The 15,592-nt window shown below is 40.0% G+C and overlaps 1 protein-coding gene across 1 annotated transcript in view; it reads left to right on the top strand.

Annotated features, from left to right (window-relative positions):
* LOC124613745 overlaps positions 1–15,592 on the top strand; it is a 220,269-nt gene that overhangs the window by 33,988 nt on the left and 170,689 nt on the right. Inside the window, exons 6-7 of the mRNA XM_047142462.1 lie at positions 6,938–7,402; positions 13,421–13,835. Coding sequence (XP_046998418.1) covers positions 6,938–7,402; positions 13,421–13,835 — 880 coding nt within the window. The remainder of the gene's footprint in view (positions 1–6,937; positions 7,403–13,420; positions 13,836–15,592) is intronic.

Below are 15,592 nucleotides of genomic sequence, written 5' to 3'. Positions count from 1 at the left end.
CCATGAATCGATTTAGTGAGATTTGGCATCTAACCAGTATCTGTGACTTTACCCGCCTCCGTAGCCGAGGTCGCTAACGCACATCTGTCGATACGGAGGTAAGCCGGATCGAATACTGGTGACGGAAAATCTTCACTACCAGCCTTCGGCTGGCAAGGGGAGAAGGTGTGGTGGCGTTAAGTTCCTAATCATCAGTCAGTCTTTGCGCAAGTGTCATGGATTAAATTCCAAACCTCTCCGCAGTGTCTCATGAAGTGAGAGTATGTGACCCTCACTGTTGAAGGTGATTCGCCTGTCGGATGTGGACGTAAAGCTCCTTAGTGCTATTCGAAAGGAGCAGGCTGTTTGCCGGCACCGGGTTTCAGCCCGTCCCTTCTCTTCACCCATAACACTCTTCTCAGTCATCCACACACACACACACACACACACACACACACACACACACACACACACACACACACTTGACACATCATATTAATCTACGATTCAGTTCATTTACCTCCTTGTTGGCATAATAATTAGCTTCATCCGTAAACAGTATGTTATAGGGGGAACGACGTTTTTCTCCCAGCTTGCGTGTCATCCATTCTGCCAATTGAATCCGGCGATGTGGATCGTTCTCAGTGAGATGTTGCAATGACATCATGTAATACTGTCATCTTATGAGAGTGCCATTTATGGCGGCCACAATTGTGACTACTGTTGTACCGATAATCCTAGTTTCCTGTGAGAAGCGCCGGGCACTGTGTTCTGCGCCCTTACTGAATGATGCTGGAAAGCGGTTGATGCTTCATCTGTAGCCGATTTCGATTGTGCAGCTGTAGCTTTGCATGCGACAAAGCTAGTGTCACAGAATTTCACGAGAAGTCTCACCACCTTGCTGTGGGTAATGAATCGATGTCCAGATAACAATTTCAGCCGTTGCTTCCGGGATATCACTCCATTTCCCAGAAGTACGTTTCCTGGAGCACTGTTTAGCGTCACAAAGAAAGTAGGTAGAGATATCGCAAGAACTTACGTCAATGAATAGCAACATGGATAGTTTCAATCATCCCAGGATAGTTGCTCGTTAAAAAACACTCACCTGCTGCGACAGTGAAGAATGATATTAATCATCCTGAAGAGAGATTCAAAGAAACGGTGTTTTACGTGGTTCTTTGATCGGAACCACTATTTCCTTTATGCCAGTTTCGGCAGATTGGTATACTGATGGAACGAATTGTAGATAACTGTGGAAACTAGCAGTATATACCAGTGACTTATTAGCATACTGGAGTATCTCTTTGATTTTGTGAAAAGAAAAAATACTGCTTGAGAACTTGTTACCCTACTTCTTGAACCACTCGCGTGTAATATGACAACGTGCTGATTGTTTATATGATGAGTGGAATTCGCCAGATTAAGGCCGGATTTCTTGCTCTAATTCGTACCGCCCCACAAAGAGTATCCCGTGAATTTACTTTGTTTTACACTGTTAGATTGCGGTCTTTGTGTGACTTACTGCAAGGGGGCCAGTGATACATCCAATGGGATTCATCGTGGCATTACGTTGTAAACTTCAACAGGAAAAAGACTGCTTGGTTTAAGATGTCCAGAACCGTATTCCCTTACCTAACACTTTCCTTGGTCGATAATCCCTCAGAATTATGAGAAAAGCTCACAACGTAAGTGCAACAGCAGTGAGGCATTATGGGTCTGAGACGCCTTGCCACGGTTTGCGCGGCTTCCCCCGTCGGAGGTTCGAGTCCTCCCTGGGGCGGGGGAGTGTGTGTGTTGTCCTTAGCGTAAGGTAGTTTAAGTTACATGAAATAGCGTGTGAGCCTAGGGACCGATGACCTCAGCAGTTTGGTCCCATAGGAACTTACCACAAATTTTCAAATGTATGTGTGTGGTACGCTGCTTTTTGTTTTCGGTGATCCACGTACCTGTTCGAAGAAGGTACCACACTTTACTATACTGGTCAGATCGGTTTAGGTGTTTCGTGCCTCCGTAGATACATTCAGGTGATTGCTGGGACCATTCCTTTGACAAAGGTCAATATCAGTTTCCTTCTTCATTCGTATCCTATCCGAGTTTGTGCACCATTTGTAATAACGCCGTCATCGACGGAAGCTTAAAACTTCTTTGTTGTGCAAGATACGTTGTTAGTGCGCCCGTGTCTGTCCGCGTAAGAAAGATCCCAATAACCGATAATCAAAATGTCAGCCACAAATGTTGATGAAAGCAATATTGTTGATGTAATTACTCAGTCGTACATAGAAAAGTGGCAACGCTAGAAATTTGTATCAAATGCAGTAAGGTCTGCAGAAGGTCCTCGGTTCGTTCAGGGATTGACAGTTTACTCGCAAAATACGCCACTGTAAAACAATAAATAGGCGGAAACTCATTATTCGGTTACATGATTGGCGAACTATCACAGGTTGTCCGCTTCTTCAGGGATGATTTTCCGGAAAGGTTGAAGGTTTTGCTGGGAGTGCAACGTAGCGTTCGACGCTAACGAATGACGCGGACACGTTCCGGCAGAGCAGTGAGTCAGCATGCGGAAAGTGCCTCGCATTCCGTGAAAGCGGCAGTTGGTGCTTCCTTTTGGCACAAGAGGATCCAGTGCCACCTGACGTACCAGGTGTCCGGTAGCAGCACGCGCACAAGTGGAAAAAAAGCCTGTTGGGTATGTACAAGCACGTCCTACAGTCGTTGAATAATTCGGCACTAAAGACTGACCCGAGGACCGTTACCGGCGTGAGCAAGATTTGCCAACTACATACCATTCGATAGATCAGTTTGATATTTTGTAGCAAGTTGAAGCTGTGATTTCGTTCTCAGCTACAACCTTGAGCATTTGGCAAAGACATACTTTCCGCCACACGCTCTGTTGGACACATCGTGCGGTGAGTTGTTAAGGAGTTTGGAAGAAATTGAAAGAAATCAGTGAAAAGTTTTGACAGGAAAGAGTATTAGATTTTTATGCCACTTTATACTGAGCAACTCGGTTTGACTTGAACGTCGATGGGATACGAAATTGGTTGTGTTATGAAAGAAACAACGTTTTCTTTCACGGAAACCCAGTCTGCATGGGTCTGTTTCTTTCCTCTATGAGCATGTTTTACCGTTAACTTCCCTGCTAGCGTATGGCAGATAGGACCTAGCAAAGGTGAAACAAAACGCACAAATTGACATTAGCCGTCAGTTTTTCCTCGCTCAGTACGTGAATAGAATAAAACTGTTAGTCGCTGGTGTTCTTATAAGATACCCTCATTCAGTCACTTTATAATGGTTTGTGCAGTTTATAGATACACTAGAAAAAAAAAAGAAAAAGGTTGACGAACTTAAAGCCCCAAGCAGACGAACGTGTCACATGCTCACAGTCGGTGAATTGCTAGGAGAAGTCTAACGAATCCATGACGTTTTTAATACAAAGTTCAGAGACATTACACGCTTCCACCTCACCTTCCCTTGCCGCCGTATTTACTTACGATGAATGTTTCTTCTAATGCCACGATTCTACCATCGACTCCGACTCAATGCTTAGCGTTCGATAGTGACCTTGGTTGCAGAGACGAAAAATCGAATCTATGAATACAATTTTTAAAAATAGACTACTTTCTTTGTTAATTTAAGTAACAAATACCGGTATTTTATTGAAAAACTTGGAAACAAAGTTAAAAACTAAACGCACCGGGCTAAAACTCGAAGTCGTTTGGAGCATTATGTAATTTTCAAAGTCATCTTTATTGCTGCGATTTTTCATCTCTGCAACAACGTTCTCTATTAAATGCTACCAGTTTTGAACAATATTAATTCTCTTCCTCCTGGCATTCCAGTATGGCTGTGCAGTAAAGGATGAGGATTAATCGTCCGAAGATGGTAGCATTTAACAATGCACTCTCTGCAGGTGAAATTTTATTTACTGCAATCGACGACTCACACAGAAAAGACACACATAGATCAGTGTACAATTAAAGTCAATGATTATTGTTTCCATGTTTTTAATTCTACGATGTTTTCTGTTTACAGTAGTGTGTACTTCATCCCCACGTCTCAAATATTAACTTACGTTTTGAAATAACAATTTAAGGTTTCACGGTTGTAGAATATTTGTTTGTTTAGCAGATGCACAAAGCTGCCTCAGTACAACAGATTATACCAGCATTTGATGACTTCTGTTTTTGTTTATTGCTTCTTCGATTATTAGAAAAGTTACTGTTTAGAGGTTTTTTATTTTGTCCTGTCGGTGGTACTTCAAACGGCGAAGAAAAAGATAACATCCAAACGCAACAAAACCACGCCAGAAGTTACTTCGGGAGCGCTTACGAAAATGGATGCTGTATTATGTTGAACACGAATCTTTGTTAGGTGATTTATGAAAATATAGTAAACGGTTATAAGTAACGAATTTATGTGACGCTTTGATACCTCCCTGTTCAACCTCTCAAAATCCAAAGCGTGTGTATTTTTGCATTACCTGCATCGTGTTATGGTATTTTCAAATCTGCTTTTAGCGGCTATGAGAAACCGTTTGACTTTATGAACTTAAAGCATGAGAAGGTGATTCTCCAGCAAATTTATGGCGTAATGTTCATATAAAAAAAGCTTTCTTATCCGAAATAAAACGTGCCAAAGTAATAATTTGATGCTAACATTAGCTTTATTTACGAATTAGAAAATGGACAAAAGTCGCTCGGGTTCTTTGAAAAATCTGTCAGATTCCAAATTTGCAACCAATTTAAAATACTAGAACTGATGCTGTGTCAGGCTGGACATTTTTCCTTTACGGTACATAGGTTGGCGACGCGTTTTGCAGTCAGTGAGAGAATGGTTGTGGATAACCAGTCGGAGACGTTGATTTTATTTAACACTGAAATTCTTTGAGTCATGAATATTGTCTTAAACTTCCGTCGCTACAATTTCCAAGATTCCTCTTTTTTATGAAGATTATGGTAACATTAATCTGCAGCGTAGTTCGAGATCTAGGCTAGGTTAGAAGAAAACGGTTGTGAATAGTCAAAGGCAGCGACATATTTATCTGATGTAAACACAAATAGAGTAAAGCAATACAGTAATAATTTTTTTACAGTGTATGTACATTAAGTTTCTTAGAGTTCCTTGTTTTTCATTAATGTATACAATTCATTCTGCATCCCCGACATTTTCCTTATCAGAGGGATGTGCAGAACCTAAGAAATGAATAAATAAATTCCTGCACACAGCATGTAAATAATGGCTCAGGCTCTGATCTAGACTCTATACCATATTCGTGAACTGCTCATAAAAGTGCCTTTGTGTGTGCTTTCGATAGGCAACACATTCCGGGTCAGTTTGAGAACCTGATACACTTTCACTTGTGTCAGTTTTTGCTACTAGTTGTGACAACACATTATGTGCAAATCTCAGCTTGGCAGCCCAACTGGTCAGTGCTAATTGCGATATGGTATGTGACACCCCCATTGCCCCTTTCAGCTTGGCGCCCCAAGAGACGGCTAATCTTGCTAGGGCCTTAAACCGGCCCTGAACACATTTTGCTAAATTTCATCGTACTGCAGCATTATGAGAATAGGAAACATGTTAGATTATGAATGCCTAACTAATCAGTGCCAGGTGTGTGCCAAATAAGGCACACATTGTTTCCATAAACTAAGCTGACGCTCGACACAGTGGCTGATGCGAGCGATGATAAAGGCATTTCCCATCAGTCACTGTGCCAACTGTCAACTTTGTTTGCCCAGACAATAATCCCACCTGTTACAGTGTTTTGTTAAGGTTTTGCTGGGTGTCTGGAAAGCCATTGTGTTATGTCCTTTATTAAAAAGTTAACCTCCAAACATAATCCGATGTGAATTGTTATTTTGGTGATGGAAATTAAGTAAGTTAGATATGATCTCTGAATGCAAAATTCCATCTTACAATTAGAATAAATGCATATATATAAACTCCATGAGAGTTGAACTCACTGATGTATGGAACATCAACTCTGCAGTAGAGTATGTATCCAGAGTCAGCAAATTCTTTGTGCTGTTGTGGGCTGTATCAAGATGCAGGATAAGGTTATACCAACAAACAATGAGTGAACATCTTTAATGTGACCTGTTAAGACGTCTGCTAGGATGGTACAAAAGCTGTGAGAAAATCTCGGCAGCTGTGTATAAAACCATTTTTGTAAGTATTATACCTCAACAAAGGAAGTAATGTTGCAAGTGAGTGTTTTTTTAGACAGAGAGAAACACATGAGAGGGAAGAGCAGGAGATAGATATTTTCAAAAGCAACACAACCACAAATATGAATATTTTGATGTATTCTCAGGATGAGTTAAGAATCTGTCTTACGTGCACTGAGAACCAACAAAAATTAATATTTTATTCACTCTGGTGGATATGCCTCAAGAACTCTCAAAGGATAGGTAGAGTGCATGTCAATAAACTGAACTAAGTTAAATAGTGACACATTACAAAAAAAAGCTTGTTAAAAGAATAGGTAGAGTGCATGTCAGTAAACTGAACTAAGTTAAATAGCGACACATTGCAAAAAAGCTTGTTTTATATACTCATAAAATTCTAGTACCTACAGTGATAGAACAACAATTAGTTTTGCCGATCACTCTGCTCACTTGAATTCACAGTATTGTCTGAGACTCATTTGGATGGTTAAATTTTGTAATATCAGGGGATTTAGTACCTAATAAAATTGTCAGCTGTTTTTAATACATTACTTAATACACTTTCAACTATTCTGCTACAGCACAACTCATACAAGTTAAATTTATACGGAATACACAGCAATATGAGATGGATCGCCTTGTAAAATTTCATTTGAATATTTTTTACTGTTTCTATCATGATTAAAAATTTTGGTAAAAATATTATTTTGCTGTTCTCCTCAATACTCAAACAGTCAACATGTGACGTATATCCCACACTAATTGTTTAATACGGGGCACTGCAGGCTGCGACGAGACAGCGCAGCACATCCACAAGCGGCCCCCTGGGACGAACCTCCAGAGCGGGACAGCGGGAGTAGCGCTGGGGGCGGGAGCGGATCCCGCAGCGGGCGCTGTGACAGTGTGGTGACCACCAGCTCTGGCAGTGCGTCCAGCAGTGAGACACTCAAGTGGCACGGCTCACTGAGCGACGTGAGCGTGGCGAGCAGTGCAGTCGCATCCTCCTCGGCACCACCGCCCCCGCAGCCACCTGTGGGCCCGGGTCGGCACCGGCAGCTCATTGTCGCCCACAGTGCGCGTGTCCAGACACCGCAGCGCCATCACTCTGAGTCTGTGCTCTACCTAGGCAACGGCAATGCCGACAGCCACAAGCTGCGCCTCTTCCCCGTCAGCACGTACACTGTGCAGCCGGGTGATCAGCAAACGCCACCGCCGGGCTCTCCCCAGCAGCCACCGTCTCCACCCCACAGGTAACTGAACACTTTTCTATCTCCAGACAACCTATCTGAACACATTCCTAGCTTTTTCTTTTATCACAAATTAAAGACCAACTCCTGTCATCCAAATATCAAAGAAAATTATGTGTTAAATAGTAACAACCTTCATTCCATGCAGTGTACAAACATATAATTCTTAGATTTCAAATTATATGTAACTTGTGCTTCAAGATTGCAATATTCTTATTACATTTATACAAACACTGTTTATAGCCTTCCCCTTTCTTGGCAGGAGTCACTAATGTGTAATATTGTGGTGCCACTCACTCTAAAGATAGTTGTCTTGAATCTTGCAAGAAAATTTCATTTTGCCAACAAAGGAAGAATATGTAGTTATAAATAGTTTGCGATTACAAGATTGTGTACTATTGTCCTTCTTTAAATCCATAATAAACTCGTTGCAATGTTTCATGGTGCAGATGTTTGCGACACTGCTGATGGCGATCTGGTAGCATTGAAACAAGTGGAATAATTGAGGCTATTTGAGAGGATTAAGATACATGCTGATGACAGGTTGCACTCTCTTTTACTGTCAACTACTGAAACAAGTCATCACAATCTACAAGCTGTATCGCATTGGTGTCCATAAAAAAGAACAATTAAGAAGTAACAATTGTGCTTCAAAAAGAAAAAAATATCAACCAGTGCAAATAAAGAGTTCTTTAATTCTATTCCATTATGTAGGTGAACTTGCCTTGTTTTACAGCCAGTAGTGCCATAAGACTCTTTCTACAGAAGAATACTGCTGGTAATAGACAAAGTCTTTTTGCTCTCATGTTGCCACACGCCATCCTCCTCTCCATCTGTCTTTCCTAACCATTTTCTGTGATTTTGCATATTTAGCTATCAATGTTACTACACACTGCTGCATATTTTGCTACCTAGACACATTGCACTTTTAACTTCATTCAAATCTCTACCAGTAGTAACAGTATGTCTCAGACAAATTGTCATTATAAGAAAGAATGTCAAAAGGACTTTACTTTGAAGGATTTAACACTATTCCTAATAATCAAATTTGAATGGACCAAGATTTCCTGTTAAACAGGTCACAGTTCTTAGTAATAATTTCAGAATAAAATTCATTCATCAGTCACAAATACATCTGTAGGCTTCTGAAGATGAGAAATTAATTTAACTGGTAAAGTGAAATAAAAATATATTTGTAACTGATGACTGAATTCTATTCTGAAATATTTACTACAGGTCTGAAAATTACAGCTGTTGTTGCTGTGGTCTTCAGTCCTGAGACTGGTTTGATGCAGCTCTCCATGCTACTCTATCCTGTGCAAGCTTCTTCATCTCCCAGTACTTACTGCAACCTACATCCTTCTGAATCTGCTTAGTGTATTCATCTCTTGGTCTCCCACTATGATTTTTACCCTCCACGCTGCCCTCCAATACTAAATTGGTGATCCCTTGATGCCTCAGAACATGTCCTACCAACCGATCCCTTCTTCTGGTCAAGTTGTGCCACAAACTTCTCTTCTCCCCAATCCTATTCAATACTTCCTCATTAGTTATGTGATCTACCCATCTAATCTTCAGCATTCTTCTGTAGCACCACATTTCAAAAGCTTCTATTCTCTTCTTGTCCAAACTATTTACCGTCCGTGTTTCACTTCCATACATGGCTACACTCCATACAAATACTTTCAGAAATAACTTCCTGACACTTAAATCTGTACTCGATGTTAACAAATTTCTCTTCTTCAGAAACGCTTTCCTTGCCATTGCCAGTCTACATTTTATATCCTCTCTACTTCGTCCATCATCAGTTATTTTGCTCCCCATACAGCTACGAATAAAGTAATTCTTAGTAATTGATAGGAAGTCATCTAGTGAAACTGAAGTTGTATTTGGAGTTCCCCAAGGAAGCGTTATAGCCTTCTGTTGTTCTTACTCTACAAATGCATTAAGAGACAAACTGAGCAGCCCTTTTTAGACTGTTTGCAGATGATGTTGTTATACACATTGTAGCAAAGTCATCAGAAGATAAAACCTAATTACAAAACTTTTAGATAAGGTATCTGTGTGGTGAAGAAAGTGGCCATTGACCCTGATTAATAAAAAGTGCAAGGTCCTCCACATGAGAATTAAAAAAACTCCTTTAAATTTTGGTCACACAATATATCGCACAAATATAAAGGTTGTACATTCAACTGAATATATAGGGATTACAATTATGAATTCAATTATAACCATCACATAGAAAATGTTGCGGGGAAAGTGAACAAGTACAATGTTTTATTAGCTGAACACTTAGAAGATTCAGCAGTTCTACCAAAGAGACTGCCTACACTATACTTTTCCACCCTCTTCTAGAGGCTGCTGTGCTGTGTGGGATCCTTACCAGATAGAATTGGTAGAAGACATCAAACAATTTCAAGGAAGAGCATATCATTGTGCATTATCTTGTAATGGAGGAGACTGTTACAGATATGATAAGCAATTTGAGGTGCAATCATTGAAAGAAAAGCAATTTTCAGTGTGGCGCTATCTTTCCATGAAATCGCAATCATCAGCTTTTTCCTCTGAATACCAAAACATTTTGCTGACTCGCTTCTACATAGGGAGAAATGACCAACATGATAAAATAATGGAAATCAGAGCATGCACAGAAATATTTAGGTGTTCATTTTTTCCATATGCCTCTCTTGACTGGGACAGTAGAGAAGTAGTCTGAAAGTGATTCTGGTTTACACTTAACTGTGAATTGCAGAGTAATGATGAATATGTAGATGTAGAAGTCTCATCTTAACATGCTGTATAATGTTAATAGTCTCCCGCAGTAAATGCACTGACTGCATTTTGTTCACTGCATCAAAACACTGCCTTGTAAATACAAATGCATCCTCTGTCATCCCCCTCTCTCTCTCCTTCTTGCCACATGAGTATAATTACAGAGATGTGTCAGATGTTCAGCTGAGCAGAGATTTGGAGAAGAGAGGGATAGTGACTATAAGAAAAGCAGGTAGGAGAAGATGATGGTAGCAGTGAGTGGGAACTAAGTGGGGGAAGGGGGAGTGGGGGTTTCTAGTGAGTCGGGGACATTGGTAGAGCTGTGGTCATATGTATCTCCTTAATATTATACTGAGTGGTCTATTAGTGTAATTAAGTTTGTGGTTTACCACGTAGATCTGATTTATTTATGAGTTGTTTCTTTCCTGTTATGGTTTAATGAATGTGGCAGTAATCTGTTAAGGTGAGGAAGTGTTTTATTGTTGATTGTCATTGAGATTGAGATTGAGATGTCTGTATTTCTGGTGGTAATTTTATGTTGGTGGTGGTGGTGGTGGTGGTGGTGGTGGTGTAAGTGTATTGTAAAAGTTAATGTTGTGTCCTGTAGTTCCATGCTCTTGTACACTCTTTGTATTTTGTGTCAAATGTTCTCCTGTTTGATCTACATATTTTCCAACAAAAAATTATCACCAGAGTTACAGACATGTAAGTTATGAAGATGGACAACAACAGAAGACCTCACTGTACAAGAAAACTACTACATTCATAAAACTATAACAGAAAAGAAGCAACTCATAAGTGATCAGATGAACCTGGCAAAGCACACACTTTTTAAATTAATGGCCCACTTAGTACAATATTATCTACAAACTTATGACAATAGCTCCACCTACGCAACAACTCCCCCCCCCCCCTTCCACTTGTTTGCCTTATAGTCACTCTGTAGCCCCTGCCCCCCCCCCCTTTTCAGAACTCTAACCACTAATCTCTCCACCCATAATCCCCCCCCCCCTCCCCCCATATTCTGTTCAACATTTCCTCTAATTTACATTTGTTGATACTCACACTGATGCCCCCACCCCACATCCAAATATGTATATATGAGCCAAAAACACTAAGTAAATTGCATGCCAATTTTATAAATGTGTATAGTTTTTAATTTATATTAGGCTGGTGCACTAGTTCTTAGTATTTTTTCATAAGTTTAATAAATACAACAGATACACGTAACAGAGACTTTAGTCATCAGTAATAAATTCTCCTTCACTATTTACAACAGTCTGCCAGCAGTGGGGTAACTTTTCGATTCCACAAGTGTAGAAATCCTTGGCTTTGAGGCGAATAACTCGCCAAGTCATGTTCAGAGCGTATTTTCATCTGTAACGCAAATTCCTTGAAGATTGTTTGATAGAGAGCGGAAAAGGTGAAAATCTGAGGGTGGAAGGTTTGGTGAATAAGCTGGGTGCAGAATGACTTCCCAACTCAACTCGTGTATAGTGTTTTTTGTCAGTCTAGCAGAATGCCGGAAGGCATTATCATGAAGTAGCATCACTTCATGCAGATTTACTGACCATTGTTCTGGGATTGTGTCTGTAAGACGTCTCAATTGTTAACAATAAATATCAGCAGTGATGGTTACATGTCATGAAAGCAATTCACAGTACACCACACCATCACTGTTCCACAAGCTGCGCAACATTATCTTTCATGGAGGCAGGCAGTTCTTTGTATGGGGAGTTGCTGCTTTGTTTGGGCTCAATCATTCCTTTCTTTCCTTATTTTAGCCGGCCGGTGTGGCCAAGTGGTTCTAAGCGCTTCAGCCTGGATCTGCGCGACCGCTACGGTCGCAGGTTCGAATCCTGCCTTGGGCATGGATGTGTGTGATGTCCTTGGGTTAGTAGGTTTAAGTAGTTCTAAGTTCTAGGGGACTGATGACCTCAGATGTTAAGTCCCATAGTGCTCAGAGCCATTTGAACTTTCCTTATTTTAGCCTAAATACACCATTTATCGTCACCAGTAATGATACAGCACGGGAGTGGTCACATGAGCCAGTTGATGATGAGCAAACGGTGAGAAGCACACATGGCTGTCTGCTGCTTTTTATGATTTTGGCTTAAAGTTTGTAGTTCCCATACAGCCGATGTTTGAACCTTCCCCATTGCATGCAAATGTCTCACGAAGATGGAATGCTCACACATCATCACATTTGCAGTTTTTGAGTACACTGACTTGGGTAATTGTGAATTAATGCATTTAAATGATTGTCATCGAACCTCAAAGGTCTTCCTGTCATTGGAAAATCACAAATGTGAGAACAATCCTCCTTGAAATGAGAAAATCATTTCCTTGGCATGCTCTGTCCAATGGCATTATCGCCATACATGGCACAAATGTTTCTGACTGCCTCCACTGTTGTCACCCCTCTCTTGAACTCAAACAGAAGAACGTGTTGGAAATGTTCTGAGTTTTCCACTTGGAACTCTATTTTCTAGTGTCCACAGCTATTTCCAACTGACAATATGTAAACTACAAATAAAAATGACAATCGATAAATAAACCCTTAGCAACTGGAATACCGACATGCAAAATAAAAATGCTACAAACTTCTGCACCAATCTAATAAATACCAAAATGTCATGACATTATTTACATTTACAGAATGACTCTCAGAAGATGCATTATAAATGAAAGTGAAATGTGTCTGGTGAAAAATTTCAGGTTGTTTAATTGAACTTCTAAATATCTGTCTTTCCTCTGAAGAATTCGTGCATTTCCTTGTTCCGCTTTGTGAAAGATTATCACCTCATGTACTGGATGTAGTAACATAGTCTAACTCTGCTTGATTTCATACAGGTAGCACTTGATAATGAGTGACATATGAATCTGGTAGTGGAAGAATAAATGTAATATAAATTTTAGTTCCAGTGGAATTATTACAATGTCACTCATACAGTATTTAATTATGTTGTGTCACAATGTTTGTGATAAATGATGGTTATTTGTGTCATTTTATACACTTTTTAATTCACACAGTCATGAAATTATTTGCAAAGACAACAGTTAATTTTCTTATGTTCACATTCTTCTCCTTATTTACATTTCAGAAATTAGACATGTCATAGCACAGTTTCAAGTAATTGCTTAATATCTCTTCTGTACATGTCATCTGAGTGAAATTTGGTAATACAAGCTCAACTTTGCTTTATTGAAGATAGGCAGTGTGCTTACAAACATAATTTACACTTGCAGGTCAGCCTCCTTGTCATCTCCGACCCAGGCTTCACTATCTGTGGCAGAGCGAATCAGTGAGCTGGAACGCCAGCAGCAACAACAACTGCAGCAGCAGACAAAGTACACTTACCTGGACCCAGAGAAACGCCACCGAGTGTCGGACCCCACACTTAAGGCCATCCAGAAGAAAGCTCTGCTGTCTTTCTACGAGCGGCACCACGCCCAGCCAGCAGCAGCAGCGCGAAGCCAAGCGTGGCGTTCTGAACCACAGCTGGCTCTTGTTCCACCTTCAGCTCAGCAGTTGCCACCTACACCCTCTGGCCCGCACTCACCACCACCCCCGCAGCCACCTCCAAGACCTCGAACTGCGAGCATGCAGTCTTCTCGAAGGGCTTCGTCTGCTTCCGACTATGCAGGTGGATCCTGGAGAGAGGTCAGTATCTGTCGGGCAGCAGCTGTAAGAAAACTGTTGGCCTTTTATATTCATATGAACACTACTCATTCTTGATACTGAATTAAAGTCATTGACTGCCTTCTCTCTCTCTCTCTCTCTCTCTCTCTCTCTCTCTCTCTCTCTCTCTCTCCTTCTCTCTCTTGCATCAGATTTATTAAACACTATTTTGGAATCTAAACATGTTTGTGGTGTCCTGTATATATTCACTGTATATCTACATTCATCCTGTTGCAGAGTGCACATGTTGCCTTCTAGTGCTGTCCATTCCCTTGAAACCAGCTTTTCAATGGCCAAATTGGGTAACATAATTTTCCTTGTCTGATGTAGCTACATTTCCAAGTCATGGAGAAATTGAAATATAATTGTTAAGAGTTGTCAGCAGGTGTGTGCTACATGAATTGATGTGTCATAACACAATTTGGACTCTGTTTCAAACAAATCAGCATTTGTGTGTCACTTGAGGTTTCTGTTAATTTCATTACATATATGCTGTAATGATTGTGGTTTAACCTCACAAGAGTTTTCACTTTGCAAGTGGGAACAGTAGTACCTTAATTGTAAATAAGTTTGTTTTATTTTTTTTATACAGTCCACACACAAAAAGTGAGCTGCTTAAAACTGTTTGAATCTTCTGCTGTGACGCAATATACAGTTCTTGAATAAATGTATGTAACTCTGTGATTTCAGTATGGATTTAGCTTTCATGTCTATTGAAAAGTCCCAAAAGCACAATTTTCTAGCAATTTTTGTAGTTGGCACCAAAATTACTCATTGATTTATTTTATATTTTCTGTTTGTCATACATTTTAACTTTCTTGATATTGTACTTGTTTGTATGTATGTTAATATGCATTGATAACTTAAGTATGGCAGGATCCTTTGGTTATTTTCTCTCCTTCATCACAACTCATGCAACTGTTTTGATATTCTTTATTTCATAGTGATGTCACACTGGAGGTTTGTTCAACAAAGCCCATAGGATGAATTCTGCAGTTCAGGAGAACACAAGCTGGAATTTCTTTGGAGAAATAGGTCTCATGAGAATCTGTGACTTTAGCTCAGGCCAATAATCTGACTGTTGATCTTTGTTAGACTCATTTTGCAAATTCGGGCAGTTAAAGTATGCTACAAGCTCACTCATAAACTATACTTATGGACTTAATGGAGAAAACATCAGAACTGCTGCACACTTTGTAGCAGTAAAGGTATTTTTTTAAAGAGTTTTATCAAAATCTAATTTGCTGAGAAGAAAATGGAACATTACAGCATTTGTATATTCCTCATGCATAATACCTGATGTGCGACACTGACATATCGCAGTACAAAAACTGCAGCTGTATTCTTGCAGGGAACTCCTGAATTTAATGGAAATAGATTAACCACTACAAATCTGAAGAACAAAATTAATATACCCGTATAGGTGACAATACATATGCTTAAGAACGTGATAGCCACTTTGATACAAGTATTCTTTTTTAAGATTTTAGTATGCTGTATGTGGAACACGTCACTAACTTACTGATACTGTTTGATTCACAAGTAACAACCCACGAGGTGGAACTTAACTAACTGGCAAAGAATAGCATGATTCAGAATAAAACTAATCAGCAGCAAAGAATGGAGTGTCTTATGTAGAAGTGAGTATCAGCCATTGCAACCTTCTATCTTTTCTGGCTTTTAGCCTGTGGTATAGTTACTCGTTATTGGAAGCTTAATGGTTCAGAATTAATATAGCT

The sequence above is a fragment of the Schistocerca americana genome, chromosome 4 (genome assembly GCF_021461395.2).
Source record: "Schistocerca americana isolate TAMUIC-IGC-003095 chromosome 4, iqSchAmer2.1, whole genome shotgun sequence".
NCBI lineage: Eukaryota > Metazoa > Arthropoda > Insecta > Orthoptera > Acrididae > Schistocerca > Schistocerca americana.
Note: the sequence above shows the minus strand (reverse complement) of the source record. Positions and strands in the feature narration are given on the sequence as shown.